General features: G+C 32.7%; 1 protein-coding gene across 1 annotated transcript; it reads right to left on the bottom strand.

Moving 5' to 3' along the window:
• Nucleotides 1-4,556: 4,556 nt before the first annotated feature.
• LOC139494644 (uncharacterized) lies at nucleotides 4,557-10,885 on the bottom strand. Its single transcript, XM_071282805.1, has 3 exons — nucleotides 10,714-10,885; nucleotides 10,439-10,582; nucleotides 4,557-4,840 (listed from the first exon to the last, which is right to left on the bottom strand). Exons 1-3 carry the CDS (start codon nucleotides 10,883-10,885, stop codon nucleotides 4,557-4,559), a joined length of 600 nt encoding a protein of 199 aa, XP_071138906.1.
• Nucleotides 10,886-21,891: the final 11,006 nt, after the last annotated feature.

The following is a 21,891-nucleotide window of genomic DNA, read 5'->3' as shown; positions in this document are numbered from 1 at the left end:
TATAATTTAATTCACCATACATGCGTTTGGTCTTCATAAGACTCACAAGTGGCGCTAAGATAAAGAAAGCCAAACAAGTAAAAAGTTAAAGAGCACTGATGACCCAATATTTCGAATACATCTAAGGTTATCTATCCCTGGGATAAGAAAATCCTAAGTATTTCGGATAATTGCAAACAGTAAATTAAAAAAAAAAAATAATTGATGTTCATGTGAACACGAAGTGGTGACTAACAACAGATTTAAAACGAAAACGTAAAACCGCCTAGGATAGCACATATAACAGCACAGAAAACAATGTAGTTAAGTCATTCGAATTGATATTTTATAGTGTGTTTTTTCTGTGTTGTTATGTTATACTATTGTTTCAGTAAATGGAGAAGGTTTGATACCATTAAAACTTGTAATCCCGCTGCAACTGTTTGCTCCTGTCCTAAGTTATGAATTTGATGTTCAGTGGTTGTCGTCTGTTTATGTGGTTCATAAGTGTTCTTAGTTTTTCGTTTTAATATAGATAAGACCGTTAGATTTCCCGTTCGAATGGCTTTACACTAGTAATTGTTGGGGCTCTTTATAGCTTGATGTTCGTTGGGAGCAAAGGCTCCGTGTTGAAGGCCATACTTGACCTGTAATGGTTTATTTTATAAATTGTTACTTGGATGGAAAGTTGTCTTAGTGGCACTCATCTCCCTATATCTATTGTGGCACGATAAGAAAAGTGGCGTCACAGGTAAATTTCTAAAATTTTGATACAGTTCCAAATCAGGTTGTAATTATGATATTTGATGTATAGTATACCAATTACCATTTTTCTAATATAGAATTGTATTGGTAATTAGATAATTAATTGTATCATCTAGCTTTTCCGGTATTTCTTGTAAAACAAACTGTAAAACAAATAAATCGTGAATATAAAGTTGCCCCAAATCAAAATATTATAGATGAACTGGGTGATTGATTATCTTTACTTTAAGATATGCATAGAAAATTTGAAAAATTAAAACTACAACTACAAACGATAAGACATTTATCTATATCCGATCAGCATTACAAATACGACAGCATCACTAAATACATTATTTAATATTCGAAAGAAACCAACAACAGAAAATTTAGGAATACGATATACCGGATAAAAGATAACCCAAATTCGTTGAAATCCCTCGTAATATTTCCAATGAATTCAGATTACCTTCGTTAAACATATGTTAGCAAATTGTAAGACAAACTAATATATGATCATAATAAAAAACAACAAATAGTGAGTTTTAATTTTGGCAATTTTTTGTCATAAATTTATTAGGACAATTCAACTATGTATCAACCGGCCAGCGAATTTGCATTCATAGATAACTTCTCATTAATGTCCAAGATAAAAACATTGAAGGGCAACCGTCATATGTTTTCTCCAAATGGCAACTGGGCTACCAGACGCCAACTGTGATAAATATAGCCAATTGTTAACTAACTCCGTTTGTAAGCGTCGCCAAACAAAATTTATGAATCCATGACAAAAAATTTCAACACTCGAAACAAATTCTAAAATTACTTAGGTTTTCAACTCAACCATATCAATTCAACGTAGTATATCAACCATAATATACAACAGTTCAACGTAGTATATCAACCATAATATACAACAGTTCAACGTAGTACATGTATATCAACCATACTATACAACAGTTCAACGTAGTATATCAACCATACTATGCAAGAGTTCAACGTAGTATATCAACCATACTATACAACAGTTCAACGTAGTATATCAACCATACTATACAACAGTTCAACGTAGTATATCAACCATGCATACTAAACAAAAGTTCAACATAGTATATCAACCATATTATACAACATTTCAACAGAGTATATCAACTTTACTATACAACAGTTCAACGTAGTATATCAACCATACTATACAACAGTTCAATGTAGAATATCAACTATACTATACAACAGTTCAACGTAGTATATCAACCATACTATACAAGAGTTCAACGTAGTATATCAACCATAATATACAAGAGTTCAACGTAGTATATCAACCATATTATACAACAGTTCAACGTAGTATATCAACCATACTATACAACAGTTCAACGTAGTATATCAACCATGCATACTATACAAAAGTTCAACGTAGTATATCAACCATATTATACAACAGTTTAACGTAGTATATCAACTATGCTATACAACATTTCAACAGAGTATATCAACTTTACTATCCAACAGTTAAGACGGAGTATAACAACTGTACATGCAACAGTTATAACGGAGTATATCAACTTTACTATACAACAGTACAACTATAAGCACCGTGTACAACTCAACATTTATTCACTTGACTGTGCATTTATATCCTACAACAGAATTGTAAATTCAACAGCACTGTTCAACTTAATGCATGTTTATAAAAAAAATTGAATATATTTTGAACTAAATTACAAAGATAAACCAACATACTAAATGTCATGATTGAAACCAATTAAATATTAAATAAAAATATGAAGACATCTAGCGCCCAATGTTTTTTTTCTAATTTCCAGAGTAACCAGACAAAAAGACGATGTCGTTTATTCTATTCAATACGAATGGTTATTGAATCTATGTGTGTCTAAACTCAAAAACTGAAGTCCTATTTTAAAACAATCTGAAACTGAACTCTTATAAAGGATTGATACAAACGTAAATCAGCATTAGAAAATACTTCATTTACATAAGATGATGTTCCTCGAGCCTAAATATTAAACTTGTCTCGATGTATTTCTGAAAATGTGTAAATTATCTTTTGTTAAAACTTCCTTTTGGGTTTTGTCAGCTAGCAGAGTTGTTTAGCAAAGGTGCAATGTCATTCCTATTATTCCTAGATGCACCAGTATCAAATTCATTGTCCATTAATCAACGACATCTTGAAGCAGAATGATCAAAACCACATATTAAATAATGTATTTAGTGATGCTGTCGTATTTGTAATGTGATTGGATATAGATAAATGTCTTACCGTTTGTAGTTGTAGTTTTCATTTTTCAAATTTTCTATGCATATGTTAAAGTAAAGATAATCAATCACCCAGTTCATCTATAATATTTAGATTTGGGGCAACTTTATGTTCACGATTTATTTGTTTTACAGTTTGATTTACAAGAAATACCGGAAAAAAGCTAGATAATACAATTAATTATTTAATTACTAATACAATTCTATATTAAGAAAATGGTAAATGTTTATTATACATCAAATATCATAATTAAAACGTGATTTGGAACTGTACTAAAATTTTAGAAATTTACCTTTGACGCCACTTTTGTTATCGTGTCACAATAGATGTAGGGAGATGAGTGCCAATAAGACAACTCTCCATCCAAGTAACAATTTATGAAATAAACCATTATAGGCCTTCAAAACGGAGCCTTTGCTCCAACCGAACAGCAATCTACAAAGGGCACCAAAAATTACAAGTTTAAAGCCATTCAAATGGGAAACCCAACGGTCTTATCTATATTAAAACGAAAAACTAAAACACTTATGAACCACATAAACAGACAACAACAACTGAACATCAAATTCCTAACTTAGGACAGGAGCAAACAGTTGCAGCGGCATTACACGTTTTAATGGTATCAAACCTTCTGCATTTACCGCAACAATAGTATAACGTCACAACACAGAAAAACACACTATAAACTATCAATTCGAATGACTTAACTGCATTGTTTTCTGTGCTGTTTTATGTGCTATCCTAGGCGGTTTTATGCTTTTGTGTTAACTCTGTTGTTAGTCACCTCTTCGGTGTTGACATAAACATCAATTATGTGGTAATTTTTTTTTATAAATTTACTGTTTGCAAAAGTAGGATTTTCTTATTTCAGGCATCGATAACCTTAGACGTATTCGGAATGTTGGATCATCAGTGCTCTTTAACTTTGTACTTGTTTCGCTTTCTTTATCTTAGCGCCACTGGTGAGTCGTATGAAGACCGAACGCATGTATGGTGTATTAAATTATAAGCATGATACCTTGATAACTATTACGTGTTGAAACCTCGTATTGCTATGTTTATTTGAATATTTCTCTGTCTGTAATGTTCTTGCACTTATTTGTACTATTATTCCTGTCATGTAAGGTAATCGATTTAGTGTTATATTTAACATTGCCATACAAGTGCGAGGTTTGGCTAGCCGCAAAACCAGGTTCAACCCACCTTTTGTTCTTAAAATGTCCTGTGTCAAGTTAGGAAAATGGCCGTTGTTATCTCATAGTTTGTTTCTGTGTGTGTTGCGTTAGCGTTTTGGTTTTTTTTTGCACTTCAGTGCTTCCGTTGTTTTATTGTTTTCCTCTGATATGTGATGTGTTTACCTCAGTTTTAGTTTGTAACTCCAATTTGTTTTCTCTCAATCGATTTATGACTTTTGAACAGCGGTATACTACTGTTGCCTTTATTAGATAATAAAAAACTTTTTGATTTGTCATTAGTAATTAGAACAAATATGCATGAATATGTTTTAATTGTATATTCATTTGCTAAATAACTACTGTCAGACGAATCTTGTTTATTATAAGCTTCCTTTTTTGCCGCCATACCCAGATCCACCTCTATATCCAGATCCACCTCCATATCCAGATCCATCCCCATACCCAGATCCACCTCCATATCCAGATCCATCTCCATATCCAGATCTTCCACCAAATCCAGATCCTTCACTAGCTCCAGATCCAACAACAATAACAGCACCACCACCGATACCAGCACTGCCGCCGAATCCAGCACCACCACCTCCGCCGTAACTACGGTTAGTTACACTTCCTGGTAACACCTTACAGCATGTAGTCCATTTCCCTGGGAATAAGGATGTTAGTCTGCAATACTTGTCCAAAACAAATTATCCTTTAAAACATTGCCCTTTACGACAGGTACACCATACTTGACCACCTGTAATCAACAATGTTCAACACATATTGTATTTAATAACTACATGCATAATTATTGTATTGATTAACAAGGGATAGGTATCAGGAATCAACTTAGTTACATTGAGGCCAAATGAATTATGCCACTCTTGATAATAATAGTTGAATAAAGGTCGGTGTGTTTGTGAAATGGAAAAATAACAAAATATATTTTCAATATAATGCAGACAATTTAATAAAATATGTTCTTTTATAAACTTTGAAATTATGAAGAAACTTAGATTTCACCCCCTGAGGCAAATTTGACCTTAGATATATTTGACTATTGTTTATGTATTTTATTTGTCATGTACCTCTTCTAATGTTGAGGAACTTAAACATGCATTCTCGGCTTTCATTTATTTGGCTATGAGAGAAACTGATAAAGACATATAGGAAAACGGAAAAATAACAAAATGTAGGACTCTAAAGTGCGATGGTCCGCGAAAGTATAGACGTACGAAACGTAGTTGGATTATGACGTTAACAGTCGTTTATACAAACCAAAAATGAACATGCCGGAAGATGAAATAAATAATGGAAACGAACAGATGTATATTAATGTGTACGTTTACGTTAAAATATTGTTGATTTTATTGAGGAGTATAAACGTCGGTAAAATAAAGGTAAAACATCAGTGTGTACATTGTAGTAAAATATAACATGTATTAATACTCGCTACGAAAAAGGGGAAAGTTCGAACAACAACCCCTTTCTCTCACATTTAAATTAAAGCTGTACAAATACATTTTATTCATTCCGACAATGACCGAATTTTGAATTTGCGACTGACAACTTTAAGTGAATGTACATGTATTTACATAAATAGGCTGTGTGAACGGCAAGCTACATCGATTTTCCAATAGACCCCTCGTCCTGAACATGTACGAACAATTTGCCACTGGACGTTAAGCAACCAACAAGCAATCCAATATGCCCGAATTGTTTAAAATTCAATTAAAGGAGAGACATAGTATTTTTTGACACCTACATAACCTTTTTAGCAATTATTACTAGATCAGTCTTCTAAATTTAGGAACAGTAAGACTACCGTTAAAGTAAAAGCCTATTGTATTATATGTTATATCATAGCAAACTAGAATTTTCAAAAAGACTTGTTTTTAACATCTGTGCTCCTGAACTTTTCTCTATTATTCCATCGCACTTCAGCGTGCTATACCATCGCACTTTAGCAAACAAACAACCATCGTACTTTAGCATAAGACACCATCGTCCTTGAGCGTAGACCATCGCACTTTAGCGTGACCATCGCACTTTAAGGGTACCGTTGCACTTTAGAGTCCTACATATATTTTCAATGTAATGCAGACAATTTAATATGCCAGCTTTAGCTGGCACTTATGGTAGAAGCATCGTTTTGGAATAAAGAACGATAACTCTCACTACACGACCCATCTGAAAAGTTTCGTCACTCTCGTTAAATCTCGTACGATTATTTTTTTTAATGGCGGCCCAATTTAACGTTTCAACGCGAACTTGAAAAAACGGGACAGATAGAAATAATTTCAATATGAAATACGACATGAATTTTTATTTGTTTTACAGAAACAAGAATTTAGAAATTTTGTTAACTTGTGAAGTTTATTTAAATTTTATTGTACCACGGAAATTAACGAAGTTAATAGGACAACAACATCTGACGCCATGTTTCGTCTGCTACAACTTTCCATTATCAGTGAGGTCAAAACAAATTACTTGAATAATCACAGGTACTTCATTTAAAAGTCACAAAATCATAATTAACGATAACATATTTAGCGTAAACGTTCCGTCCAGCCATGGGAACACAGAAAAAAACTCTGCAAGCAATAAATTTCGGACTTTTTTTATAATGATCATGCGGGGTAAACTCCGGTGCACTGATTGACCATGCAGGACTACTTATGTTCATCTGCCACATAATTCCACACATCAAGGAACAGTGATAACATGGATAATGACGTTGGTTATTCTGTTGAATGTGATCACGGTTATTCATGTAGCCAATGGCGAATCCAGAACTTTTCATAAGGGGGGGGCACGCTGACGGGGCGCTCCAGTCATGCTTCAGTGATTCCCTATATAATCAACAAAATTTTCCTCACGAAAAAGCCCGTCCCCCCCCTGGATCCGCCTATGGTAGCCCACAGACTAAATCACAAGTTTAATAACAAAAGTTTAAAACAAAAACAAATATTCAAATAATTCACAATCTTTTAACTCTGTACTTCCTTTGGCATCTTTTTATTGATTATGTCACATATCAGATATCTACCTTATAAGTCCCAGGAGAAGAAAACTGTTTTGTTTTCTCTCTCTCTAAGGTTAATCATAAAAGCAGACTTGAGTCTGAGTAGTACATTTAGTACTGTATACATTGATGCTTCCATATTGTCCAAAATTATATTTTATGAGAAGATTATGATAACCCATGAGAATACCATGACTTTGATACATGTAGGTATATACAGGGCATGTTACTTTGAAGAATGTGGGCTACATCCTTTAAAATTCAAGCTGCAGCAGTCCCTTGTGTATATTTTATGCATCAGTTTAAACCTGTTCAAAATATTTTCACTCTACCAAGTACTTTATCACTATATAACTGTCACTCAGGTTCACATTTCAACCTATTTAGCAATACAATACACACTTATGGTTACATGTATATAACATCACAGTACCAAAATTGCACCCATTACAGTATCATGGATTGTTTAGAGGTCATTTCAAACCCATTTTACTATGACTCTACATGGACTCAAAATTAAATTGGTGTAACTATATTTTAAAGAAGGATAGGCTACAAAATAAGCACAGAATAAACTTTTGCCTGGTACATAAAAAAAAAGTTGGTGAAAAAAACTGACAATAGACATGTAGGTGCACTTTGAGTATTCTCATGTTATCAACTTCACAACAGAACTACAAATTTATTTTCATGACCAAAACAAAAAAAAAGGTACAAACCTAAAGGCAATAAAATGCTTCGCCATGCACAGCCTGATACAACCACAGATGTATATTTAGCATTTTAAAAACACCAATTTTTTTTTATTTTCAGTTGAAATCAAACATATTCTAATTTGAAAACAGGTATCAGGTGAACTCAAACATTTCTATTCAACAGAAGTCTTTAACTCCTTAATTTCATATGATAGTAAGTCCTACAAAAATATTGAAAATGTTTACATTTAATTTTGTTTCTAGCTTCTCTCATGTGAAAGCGGTACCTTTTTGGTCACTATTTATGTGTTGCGTCTAAATATGAATTGTAACACTTTATAGCGGGTGAACAGGTTAAACAAAAACTTCTCAAGAAACAGAAAAAGAAGACAACTTGGAACAGCACAAGTCATGCCAGTATACATGTATGTATGAATAAAAACTCAGATCTGACAGAATAGCATGGACAATATGTTAGGTATATGTCCTTGTGAATATATAGTGAGGAAATTTATCAATAATTCTGCAGATAATGCAATTTTACCAAGTGTTTTGTACATTTTCTGTTGAAATTTTCACACAATAAGTGAAACATTCAAACAGGCTAAACTAAATTTGTATTACTGAAAGTTTCAAACAATGACGAGTGTTTTATTTACCAAATAACTCATGTGTTTCTATGAGAGAAAAAAAACATGTGCAATTTTGGTAATTAAAGGGAAAGAGCAGAGCACTGGCGCATATCAATTGTGAATATATGTATACTTAGTTACCAAATATAATTTCTTTATCATGATACTCACGTCGACATTATCAAGAAGTACACATCATAGGAAAAATGCACCAATTACAGATAAAATATTTAAAACACCCTATTTTGTGTGCATCTCCTGCCAAATCAGTATTTGTTGCATCTATATATACTAGACCAGTTAAATAAATGTAATTAAGTTAAATTTTGGAAGAAAAACCCAAAATTTTGAAAAAAAACCAACCCACAAATGTTGTTCCATTACCAAAAAATCAAGGTGCAAAAATCAATTCTAATCTTCCTTTTATGTATTGATCCTTCTAGTAAAATGTCATAGAGATCAATTCACTTATACTCAAGTTATTCTGTGGAAACTAAATGTGTCTTCTCGAAAACAACTATGACATGATAAAGCATTACTCGAAAGCAAATCTTTGACATGCTTGTATTTCCCATTTCCATTCTCAATTTTATTCTGCTGTCATATAAAAACTTGAAAAGTAAACTACATCATGTACATGTAACAAAAAAAATATATGCAAGAAATGACATAAAACTGACTCTGAATACATGAGACTCACAAACTGAAGATGATCAGGAATACAAATGTTTTTTTATTCGAGTCGGATTTTTTTCACCGAAGCCTTTCAGCACTATCAATTAAAAATCAAAATTATTTAGTCAAAATTTAACACTAGTATGAAAGTTTATCATAACAAATTGGCAAATATAGCCATTATCACATAAAACAAACTACTGTGTACAGACTTATCTGTGCGCTTTGAGAAGTTTTAAATGTTTTTAGATATATAAAAGTTAAATTTATTTTGCATATCTGAAAGATAAAATCATTTTTGGTGAAGGTCTGGACTCAAAATATTTTTTTTGTCCTCTGCTTGAACAGTTTTTTTATTCATCAATTTGAGAATCAAGATATTTTTTGAGGAAAAATACCATAACCCCTCCTGCCTTTTCAAGTTCAATGATCGTTCTCTAAACATTTTCCATCTGAAGTTATAATTTTATTTTAGACATAAACAATATTTTAATGTAGCCTAGGACATTCGTTCTGAACATGCATGAAATATTTGCCACTGGAAATTCAACAACCAACAACCAATCAATATATATAGGACATTGTCTTAGTATTTATTTAATAGTTAGCAATACAGCTTATAGGTATATCATAAATAGGTACATGTATAAAGCTGGCATTTAAGGTAGCGTCTTCCTCATATTAATAATATGTTCGTTTATAAACTTTAAAATTATGAAGAAACTTAGATTTCACCCCCTGAGGCAAATTTGACCTTAGATATATTTGGCTATTGTTTATGTATTTTATTTTACATGTACCTCTTCCAATTTTTAGGAACTTAAACATGCATTCTCGGCTTTCATTTTAACTGGCTATGAGAGTAACTGATGAAGACATATGGGAAAACGGTTTTGACGCATGCCATTATTCTTGTTTTCATCTTTTTTGGGTTTACAGTTTAATGTTTTTACAATTTCCATATCATTTTCAAAGACAAGTGGTAACTTATTTGAGGATGAAATGCATACAGATGTTTAGGAGCATGCATCACACCACATCTTCCTATATCTATAGAGCGTTTGATTTAGCTCAATAAATGCATTAATAGTGAAAATATTGTATAATAATTATATATTCTGTGTACTTGTCGATAATATTGGTTCTCTTAAACTGCATCAGGTTGTCTTATAGTTATACATTAAGATTCTTACGTACTGATTATACATAATTAAAATACTATAACATTGACTAACCTTTCTTTCCTCCTCCTCCTCCTCCTCCTCCTCCTCCTCCACATAAAAGCAATAGTCCACCACCGCCAATGCCAGATCCGAATCCTCCGCCTCCGCCGCCGCCATACCCAACACTATAACCTCCTCCACTTCCACCCCCATATCCTTGAAAAATGTGAAAATAAGGGTACAGCAATAAACTTTGGTATATTACTAAACAGAATAAAATAGACACGAATTAAAGAAGAAGTCACGTTATTAAAGTTTAAAACAAAAATACAGTATTATTAACTTACCTCCTTTTCCCCAACCACCTCCTCCTCCTGCTACTCCTGCTCCGCCTAATAACAATAGTCTACCACTGCCGCCAGATCCAAGTCCTCCGCCATCACCGCCGCCACCACCATATGAGCTAGTGCTAATTGCAGATCCGACAACACTCAACAGCAGTAAAGTTATGATAGCCATGATGACTAAGGTTTGATAATTTTAACTGTGGTGCATGTTAATCTAATGTCATTTGAACTATATAAAGAGAGATAACTCAATATTATGTTTGAACACTAACTGGTTTTCTGTTGAAGTTATCCTCTTCCTGTTAATGGTGAATTGTGTAATATGTGCTAATAGTTATTAAAGTATTAAAACTTATTGATGTCATTCTGAGTGCATTAACAAATGGTAGCAGAGCGTGGTTGAAAAGAAAAGACATCAGAGTGTATAATGAAATAGTTTAAATTGGAGAGAAAATTCAAAGGTGGACAAAATGTCAACAAAAATAAACCCCCCCAATTACAATGCAAAACTGAAATCATACGAACTTTACAAGCAAGAACTTTTGGCCTGGAAAGAAATAACTGATTTAGATAAGAAAAAACAGGGTGTTGTAATTGCCTTATCCCTACCTGAAGATGATGAATCAAAAATAAGAGAAAAAGTGTTTGATCAGATAAGTTTAGATGATTTAAAGGAAGACACAGGTTTGACCACACTAATTACTTTTATGGACAAGCATCTTGCAAAATTCGAAGATTTTGAAGATTTTCAAAGGGGTCCTTATCAATCAATTTAAGATTATGTAGAAACATGTGATGCTAAATATCGAAAAATCGAAAAGAAAAACATGAAGTTGCCCTCTGAAATATTTGCATTTAAATTACTGAGAAGAGCAAAAATTACAAAAGAAGAAAAAATGTTAGTCCTTACAGGCATGAATTATAAAAACAAACCAACATTGTACGATGAAGCAAAGAGATCTCTAAAGAAATTTAAGGGTGAAATGTGTGATTTGGACAAAATTTCTGCCTCAATAAGTAGCATTAAACTTGAACCTGCTTTTTTGGCTGAGAATGAAGAAGCCCTCATGGCAGCAGGGTATTCTAGAAATAGACAAAAACCATTTCATTATAATGGTAAGGGGGATTTTTCAAGAGGTAGAGGCAATTTTTATAGAGGATTTAATAAAAGTCCACGGGGTGGACAAACAAATTGGACAAAAGGAGGCAGCTCTACAGTAAAGAAGAGTATAAATCCAAAAGGTTCAGACGGCACATTATTGACATATAGTTCTTGTGGATCTTTTCGACATATGATGGCAAACTGTCCACATAGCTGGGAGAATATGCAGGAGAGAGTAAATATAACAGAGGAAGAAGAAGTAGTCATGTTTACAGGGAATGTGCGTGAGGATATCACTCGGCTTGGGATAGATGCACGAAACTGTGCTGTTCTTGATAGTGCATTTAGTAGCACGGTTTGTGGACAATTATGGATGGGGAGAAGTTATGTTGACCCTTTAAATGAAACAGATAAAGCGAAGATTTTTAAGGAGAATGGCAACAAGGTATTTAAATTTGTAGGTGGAACACGGTTAAAATCAATTGGAGAGTATAGTCTGCCAGCAGTTATCGCAGGTAAAGATGTCACAATAAGAACTGATGTTGTAGATTCGGACATACCACTTTTATTGTCTCGAACAGCTATTAAAAAGGCAGGTGAGAAAATGGACCTGGAAAATGATACTGCAGAGATATTTGGTCAACATATATCATTGAATTTAACTTCATCAGGCCACAACTGCATTCCAATAGATAAAACTGAACAAATACCAGTCGCAGATGTATGTGCTGGGAGACTTGAAGAGTTAGACTCGAAAAAGAGATATGCAACCTTACTGAAGTTGCACAGACAATTTGCACACCCACCAATGAAGCGTTTAATTACCCTTTTGAAAGATGCTGGGGTATGGAAAGAGGAATAAGAACAAGAATTGTTGACTATAGAGGAACAATGTGAAATTTGTAAGCGATATGCAAAAAACCCACCAAGACCAGTAGTGTCCCTACCTATGGCATCTCAATTTAATGAAAAAGTGGCAATGGACTTAAAACAATGGAATGGACTGCGGATTTTGCACATGATCGACATGTGGTCACGGTACACTGTATCTGTTTTTATTGATAGGAAAAAGACAACAGGTGTTATTGAGAAAATGATGACTAATTGGATCGGAATATTTGGTGTTATGGGAACTATATTAACAGATAATGGCGGTGAGTTCAGCTCAGATGAAATGAGAGAGGTTGCATCAATACTAAATTTTAAAGTTTATACCACAGCTGGTGAAAGTCCTTTCCAAAATGGACTATGTGAGAGAGTCCATGCAATTACTGATACTATGCTTATGAAGCTAGAAGCAGATTATAGACAGGTGAATAATCAGAGCCTTCTTTGTTGGGCAAATATGGCAAGAAATTCTTTACAGATGTGGAATGGTTTCAGTAGTCATCAACTTGTTTTTGGACTTAATCCTAACCTTCCGAACATTTTGAAAGACACTTTGCCCACTTTAGAAGGAAGAACTTCAAGTGAAGAATTTGCAAAACATTTGAATATTTTACATGATTCTCGAAAAGCTTACATTCAATCAGAATTTGATGAACGCATTAGACGAGCACTACGTGGCAAAATAAGAGCATCAGAGCAGATATATAATCACGGTGACAGCGTTTTGTATAAGCGAGAGGGAAAAGATCGCTGGCTAGGACCGGGAAAAGTAGTTTTCCAGGATGGAAAAGTAATTTTTGTTCGACATAGAGGGTATTTGTGAGGGTTTCACCAAACAGATTAACTAAAACTAAAGATATAAATTTTCGAGAACAAAATGACAATATTGAAACACCTGATACAAATGAAACAGGCATTCATGAAACTAGAAATACCAATAAAAATAATGAAGTTTCCCGTAAAGAAAAGAAGAATTGTTTTTCTGAGTTATTATCAACATCAAAAGAAACAATTCCTCAGATGGAAAACATTCAGGCTAAAATAATCCCTAATCTAAAAGAAAATGACAAAATTCAGTACAAACTGCCTAATTCGAACACATGGACTAAAGCTACTGTACTAAGTATAGCAGGAAAAACAACTGGGAAAAATAAACATTGGTATAATGTTCAAGATGATGTTGATGAAGATAAAAAAAAGAGTAGATTTAGATAAAGTTGAGTGGGAAAAGGTCACAGGTGACAGTGATGAGAATGAAATTGGTGTAAATATGACAAAGAGTTCCTTTTTAAATGATGAGGAAATTGCTAAACAAACAGAACTTTCAAAACTCCATAATTTTGACACTTATGAAGAATGTGATGACATAGGTCAGAATGTTCTTTCTACAAGATGGGTTATTACAACGAAAGATAATAAAACAAAAGCAAGACTTGTTGTGCGAGGTTTTGAAGAAGATTTTCTATGCAAAGAGACAGTCCAACAGTAGGAAAAGGAATGATTAAAATATTCCTTTCAATTACTGCTAGCATGGATCGTTAAAACAACGGATATCAAGTCAGCTTTTCTTTAAGGGAAGTTATTGGATAGAAATGTTTTTCTGAAGCCCCCAAAAGAAAGCAATTCTGAGAAAGGAAAAATATGGAGATTAAAGTACTGTTTGTATGCACTTAAAGATGGAGCTAGACAATTCTATTTAAGTATAAGGGAAGAGCTTTTAAGTTTGGGATGTAAACAATGTAATCTGGACCCTGCAGTGTTTGTCAAACATACTGACCAACGTTTAAGTGGAATAATTTGTTGTCATGTAGATGACTTTCTTCATTCTGGGGATGAAAATTTTGAGGAAGTTATGAGAAAACTGCGGACAAGATTTGTTTCTGGAAAAATTGAAGAGAAAACATTTTCATATGTAGGATTTCAAATTCATCAGGACAAAAAAGGCATAATTCTGGATCATTCTGCATATATGGAGAAAATAGATAATACAACTATAGAACCATCAAGAGCTGCTATGAAACAGGATGTACTTAATACAAGTGAGCAAACCTTGTACAGGAAGTTAATTGGCCAAATAAATTGGGCTGTTCAAGTTTCAAGACCTGATATGGCTTTTGAAATGATAGAAAAGAGTACTAAATATAAAGAAGGGACAGTGGCACATTTGATAAGAGCAATCAAAGCAAGTAATAGACTTAAGGAAATTAAATCAATAATTTCATTTCCAAAAATGAATAAAGATATAAAAGAATGGAAAATTATCATTTTAACAGGCGCCTCTCTGGGAAATATTAGTAATGGAACTGGAAGTACAGAGTCTCATGTAATTTGGATGGTTGATAATTACAGTAATAGCTGTCCGATAAGTTGGCAAGCAAACAAAATCAAACGTGTAGTAAGATCAACAATTGCAGCAGAAGCCTTAAGCTTACAAGATGGGTTAGAGTCTAGTTTTTATCACCGTAGAATAATTGAAGACATTTTAGGATTAAAACATAAGACTATACCAATTGAAGCTTACATTGACAATTAAAGTGTAGTTGAAGCTGTTTATTCGACTAAACTTGTAGATGACAAGCGTTTAAGAATTGACATTGCAGCAATAGCTGAATCATTGGCATCAAAAGAAGTAGATAATATTAAATGGTGTCCAGGAGACAAACAATTAGCAAACTGCATGACAAAGTTTGGAGCTTCATCTTATGAACTTTTGTTATTGTTATTTGTTATTCAAACAGGAAAAATGTTGAAGGACTTTGTTTAAAATTGTGAAATAACTCATAACATTTTATCAGTTTATGTTTGTCACATGGGGCAGAATAATCCCCTAGATCCGAGGGTAGTCTAAACCCTGTGATGATCTTGTAATTTTAATTTAGCAACTTTTATGTTTTCTAACGGGCCAGAATAATCCCCTAAGATCTGAGGGAAGTCTAAACCCTACGAAGATCTTGTAATTGTATAAAACAAAAGAAAGTAGAGGGAATGTTAATCTAATGTCATTTGGACTATATAAAGAGAGATAACTCAATATTATGTTTGAACATTAACTGGTTTCCTGTTGAAGTTATCCTCTTCCTGTTAATGGTGAATTGTGTAACATGTGCTAATAGTTATTAAAGTATTAAAACTTATTGATGTCCTTCTGAGTGCATTAACAGTGATAAAACTGTTTAGATCTGTATTTATACCATTTGATGTAACCACAACTTCTTTGATTATGATTGATAATACTAAAGCAATTTAACTTGATTGATCTTAACTGATTCGACAGGACTTTAGTTTTTTACAACAATCAATAGAAATATTATGTCATTCTCGGCTTTGAAGTTACCTTTCTTTGATCAGAAATGGGAACATTTTTTTTTTAGTTGAAGAAAAATTTGCTATGTTGAAACTTATTTTGGGTGTATTCTTCTGACGTTTCAGTCTCACTTGGTCTCATTGAAATCTCATTCAGAAATTATTTCCAAAACATGGGTCAAAAGTAGAAAATAGCAATGAATTTTATAAATATCATAATCAAACTTTACTCTGACAAAATTGTGTATTTCCAATGAGCAGTTTTTAAGTAATAACATTTTCAAATTTCATTACTAAACTAGTCTGTCCTTTTAGCCCAAAGTTTGATGAAATGGGCGAGGGTTACAAACAATGATTTTACCAGAAACATGTACATTCCATATGACTTTTTGTTTTCAAATTTCTTAGATATGTATTTTTTCAATCATTTATAACACAGAATTTCAAGTAATTTGCATTTTGTTCTTTAAACTAAGAAAAATCACAAATTTACAAAATTGACAACATGGTAAATTCGACACAAACAAAGCATAACAAATAATAAAATTACTTTAGGTAGGTGTTAATATAAGAAAGTTTTATCATTTTTTATGCTTTTTCGTGTAGCAGAAAAAGAAGTGCACCCCCATATGATTTTTTCTTCACCAATTATTGTTTTACAGTCATATAAACCCAAAAATCAGGTTTAGAAATTTTTTTAATTCTAGAAATGTTTGGCTCCTCAGAGGTGTACAGTCTTAATTGAATTGCTAATCATAAAAGTGAGATGTTTGATTACAAAAACAATGTTAGCAACTTTTGATTTTGCATGTATACCGTATGTGCTGTTTATCATAATGTAATACATAATTACATAACTATTCTAAATATAACAATATGAAGGCTGATTTGATATTAACATAATTTGAAATTAGACATAGTTCCTAGCAAATATGAAAATTAAACCCCCAAAACACTATCAAAGAATATATATTTATGTAAATATATTTTATAGTTGTGAAACATTTGTTTGTTTGTACATTATGTATTGATCGTATTTCATTTATCTAGTAACAATCCAATTGTTTTAATTTTACACTTTTACATATTGTATTTTATCTTATCTTTGCATTTTTTTAATAGTGTACAAAATGGATGGTTCAGTTATGACTGTTCGTTCAAAAGTTTGTTACTTTTCGTAAAAGTCTTTATGAATGAAATTTGATTTCGTACGTCCAAAAGAACCTGTTGAAATCAGTGATCTTACATGTCTTAGTTTCATTTAAAGATAGGAAATATCAATTCTCATTCTCTGTTTTAATTATGAATACGGTGATAAGGTTTTTTTTATATTTTCAAAGTTCACCAAATTCTTGTTAATCGATCTATTTGTTCAAAGTGCTCGGTAAATTGTCTTATAAAAAACTCAGGATTTTAATTTGTGTGTTAGTTATGATACTGAGAAAAACATATTACAGTGACAACCATTTTGTTATTATCAGTTGCATATGTCAAAGCATATAGTGACATTCCCCGTTTTTATTTTCTGTTCTATTTAACTTTAATCGATTATCTATTTTTTTCAGAATATATATCTTTCATACAGGTCAAATCCAATTGCATTTCCTTAATCAAATAATAGACAATTGCAATTGTCACTTTCGACAATCAAAATTTGACAGATGGCCATTCAATCTCTTGATGTTAAACGAAAACGGTGTGTAACATAACCACCAGCGTGTCCTTTTAAAGAAGAATGATATTGACCCTAATTGAATCTTGCAGTACGACGAGTAGTGATCAAGTGTATCATTACAGATGGGTGCAGTCTTAACCTGCACAGTAAGTTAACTTGCTAATCAGTCATTTGGACTGGTCAAATTTAATCTGTGACCGGATTTAGGACTGCTCTGACCAGTCCTAAGACCAAAATCTAGTTAACTTGAAAAGCGGACTTAGTCCTAGGATTGTTTTTATGTCTGCCAAAAACTTAACTTGGAAAAAGGTCCACTATTGATATAAGTTAACTTCAAACCAGTCCTGTAATAAGTTAACAGAAGTGCTTACATACACAATGATTTATCATATTCAAACGTAAAGGTTTTAAATGGATTCTTAAAACGCAACGTAAGCATTATCAAGACAGAGAAATGTATCAATGACACAAGACTTGATAATGTGGACAGCTGTTTCCTTTGTACAATAGAAATATATGTCATTGTTAAAATTGATTAGAGTGTAACCTCTGATTGTTATACTTCAGTGAAACAAAATTAAGGCTAAACAAACGTATGTGCGGTCATAGATCAGACATTTACTTCAATGCAAACGTCTGCATGGTGTCTCTATTAATGACGTGTTGCCATTTATACAAAAGCCATTAGGTATTCATCCCATTCACACGAAACTTTATTCATAACCCCTCTTAACTTAATTTTCTCTTCAATTTATATTTGGAAACCACTGTTGCATACCCTTATTCAAACTAATACAAACTTACAGCTATAATTTTGGATATTGAAAGTCACTGACTTTTCAAACAAGTTTTGGAAATGATGAAAAAGAGAAAATATCTTTTCTAAAACTTTCCTTTGCCAACAATGGTTTCGTGAGCCTAAATCCATCAATTGGAATTACAACTTCACAATTTTGATGGATTCAGTCGATGATTATGCCAGGGAATGTGCATAGCGTTAGAAGGAAGACGTAGACACTCTTTCCGAATGTTTTAAGACTGTGAGGTCATTGACACAAATCAGAATTAAGAAACTGAATGGGTCTAGCAATGTTCATGCTACATCAATCTTTAAAGACTAACATGTTGCAAAAACATAGCCTACCTCCATGACAAGTATGTTGTTATCCCCGCAGATAACGCCCAATACAACATCGTATTTAATGGTACCAAACCTTCTTCCTTTTTCTGAAACAATAGCATAACATCACAACATAGAAAAACACACGATAGAATATCAATTGGCAGGTTTAACTCAATCAAAAAACGTAACTTAATACACTAAGACCGAATAAATTTGATCTTCGATATCTGAATGTAAATGCACAGTTAATAAAATATTAGGCACAAACATGTAAGGCCAAAAAGCAAAAAAACACGTTTAAACAAAGCAATGGCAAGACACAACTGCGAAATAGTTAACCCTTCGAAAATTGTCACTTTTGAAAAAAAACCGGTTTAAATAATATACTCAGGTAAATCTTGAAATTTATAGAAATGAAGTAAGTGAAAATTAAAAGATATTCCAAATAATTAAAGCTATATAGACAAGTTCCATATTAATATAAGATAACAAAAAAGCATTATAAACAGTATCAACAGGTCGAATAAACAAGAAAATACGATTTGAGAGTACTCGCAGTTACTGACAGCTAGTTAAAAGCCAAAAACAATTAATTATAAAAAATCATGCATCAGAGACAAAAATCAACAAAAACACATCCCAGGGATTTAGTATTTTAACGTCATGTACAGTCAGAGAAGACATGACTAGTGCAATGCCAAAAATAAATGTATCGACAGGTAGTAGGATGGTGAGAAGCGACTTCTATAGAGATAAACATTAACGTGTCTGTGTTTCTATACATCCAGCCTCAAAAGAAGATACAATTTAGTAATGTTTTTATTTGCTAATGACAAAATCGATATTAGTGCCAATGTAAACGATATTCAGAGATCTAATCACAATATTGGTACGATAACCCTTACTTATAAGTGTGTTTAAAGGTTCAGCCAAATTTACTAATTAAATCTTTATCTATGAAAGAATTTAGTAAAAGTTTTAAGTAATTTATAGTATCGATATCCCTGACACAATAATTTCCCAGTGATGCATTGATTACGTTCGATAAAATCTATGACATCAGAACACTCACCGGCAAAACGAACGAGTTGGGATACATAAACACCGTATGATGGAGCCAAAGGCACATCGCCGTCTAAAAAAGGAAAATTAACAATAGGAAATGAAAAATCTTCTCTTTTGTCGTTAATTTTAGTAATAAGTTTCGCGTTTGAAATTGAAATGTCTAAACCTAGAAAAGGACAACTGCTGTTTTTAGATTTAGTTAAAGTAAGTTATTTTTGGTAAATTTTGAAGTATATTTAGAGAACTCTGGATTATTCAACGAAAAAAATATCATCCAGATAACGGTAGGTATTTTTGAATGTATCAACCAAATATAACAATGATGGGTCTTTTCTGAGTATGGTCATAAACTGAGATTCATAGCAATATAGAAATAAATCTGCTATTAAAGGGGCACAGTTAGTGCCCATAGGAATACCTACTACCTGACGATACACTTTATCGCCGAAACGTACATAAATGTTATCTAGCAGAAAATTTAAAGCTTCAATCTTATCCTCACATTTCAAGTAAGTGTATCTAGCATATTTTCCTTTTCCGTTACAAAAAAGGGTTTTTAACGAGTTACAGCAAATAAAATTACAATGAGATTTTTCAGAGCGTCTTTAATGACCCAAAGACACTGTTTCCAATCTATTATAGATGGCGGACGGTATGTTGGTCCTTTCTTTAGAAAAGTTATGACCACACGGTCTTCGACGATGTTGAGGTCTCCTGTAATAACATGACCATAGGGAACATATTTAAAACTAGATGATTTTCCTGTTTGTCTTTTTCATTTTCAGCCATGGCGTTGTCAGTTCATTATCGATTTATTAGTTTGACTGTCCCTCTGGTATATTTCGTCCCTCTTTTATGAATGTACTGTCACATTCACATATTTTAATAAATATACAAAAATTGTGGTAGCACCAGACAGGGAAAACACATGGAAATTTGCTAAATTATGATTTTCAAAATGAACTCTTTTATTTGTGATCAATTTATTTGAACATTTCCTTGAAATGAATTATATGATTGATGTAGAATAAGTTAAAGCATTAAAACTGATAATGTGTCAAAGAGACTTCATTTATTATAATTCTTAAAATTGGTTCAAATATCAAAAGTGTCATCATTGTGTGTTTCTCTGAGTTTAATTTAGACAAAAAATGATTCTAATATCAGACAAATACTAGTACCTAGAAGTTCAACTTTATTATGGAGGTATACTCGGTATACTAAAAGGCATGGCAGATTAAGCCTGATTTAATAACGTTATTCCAGATATTCAACACCGGTGTTTTAACAAAAAAAACCAAACCAAATATACAAACGCATGCAACAAAAAACCCAACTAACAAACATGTCTTTGTAGCTGAAAGCAAGCCTGATAATAGTAAATTAGTTATCAAAGGTACCAGGATTATAATTTAGTACGCAAGACGCGCGTTTCGTCTACATAAGACACATCAGTGAACCTCATATCAAAATATTTATAAAGCCAAACTAATACAAAGTTGAAGAGCATTGAGGATCTAAAATTCCAAAAAGTTATGCCAAATACGGCTAAGGTATCTAAGCCTGGGATAAGCAAATCCTTAGTTAGTTTTTCGAAATATTCAAAGTTTTGTAAACAGGAAATTTATGAAATTGACCACGTTATTGATATTCATGTCTGATAAAGTGTAACACAATTGTGTTTCATATCAAAGTGTAATTAAATATAGCATAAACGAAACAATTACGAATATTATAGACATATACCCTGAAGCCAATAAATGACCAAGTCTACTGTGAAATAACATGTTTCCTTCAGAGGTTAATTGCATAGTTTGACAATTAACCACAGACTAGTATTATTCAACATCCAGACTACTACGTAACCGACCTACAGCTATGGGCTATGTTTATGAACCACTGGACTATATAAGATCCAGCTTTGGACTTGAAGGGAGGACAGATTGGTACCGGAGATTCCGCCAAGGTCTCCGCCCTCATGGGTAGGCTGGAACTCATGCACTTAGTATCCGAAATACTCCA

Source organism: Mytilus edulis, chromosome 11 (assembly GCF_963676685.1).
Source record: "Mytilus edulis chromosome 11, xbMytEdul2.2, whole genome shotgun sequence".
Classification (NCBI taxonomy): Eukaryota; Metazoa; Mollusca; class Bivalvia; order Mytilida; family Mytilidae; genus Mytilus; species Mytilus edulis.
This window is presented reverse-complemented; position numbering and strand designations above follow the sequence as displayed.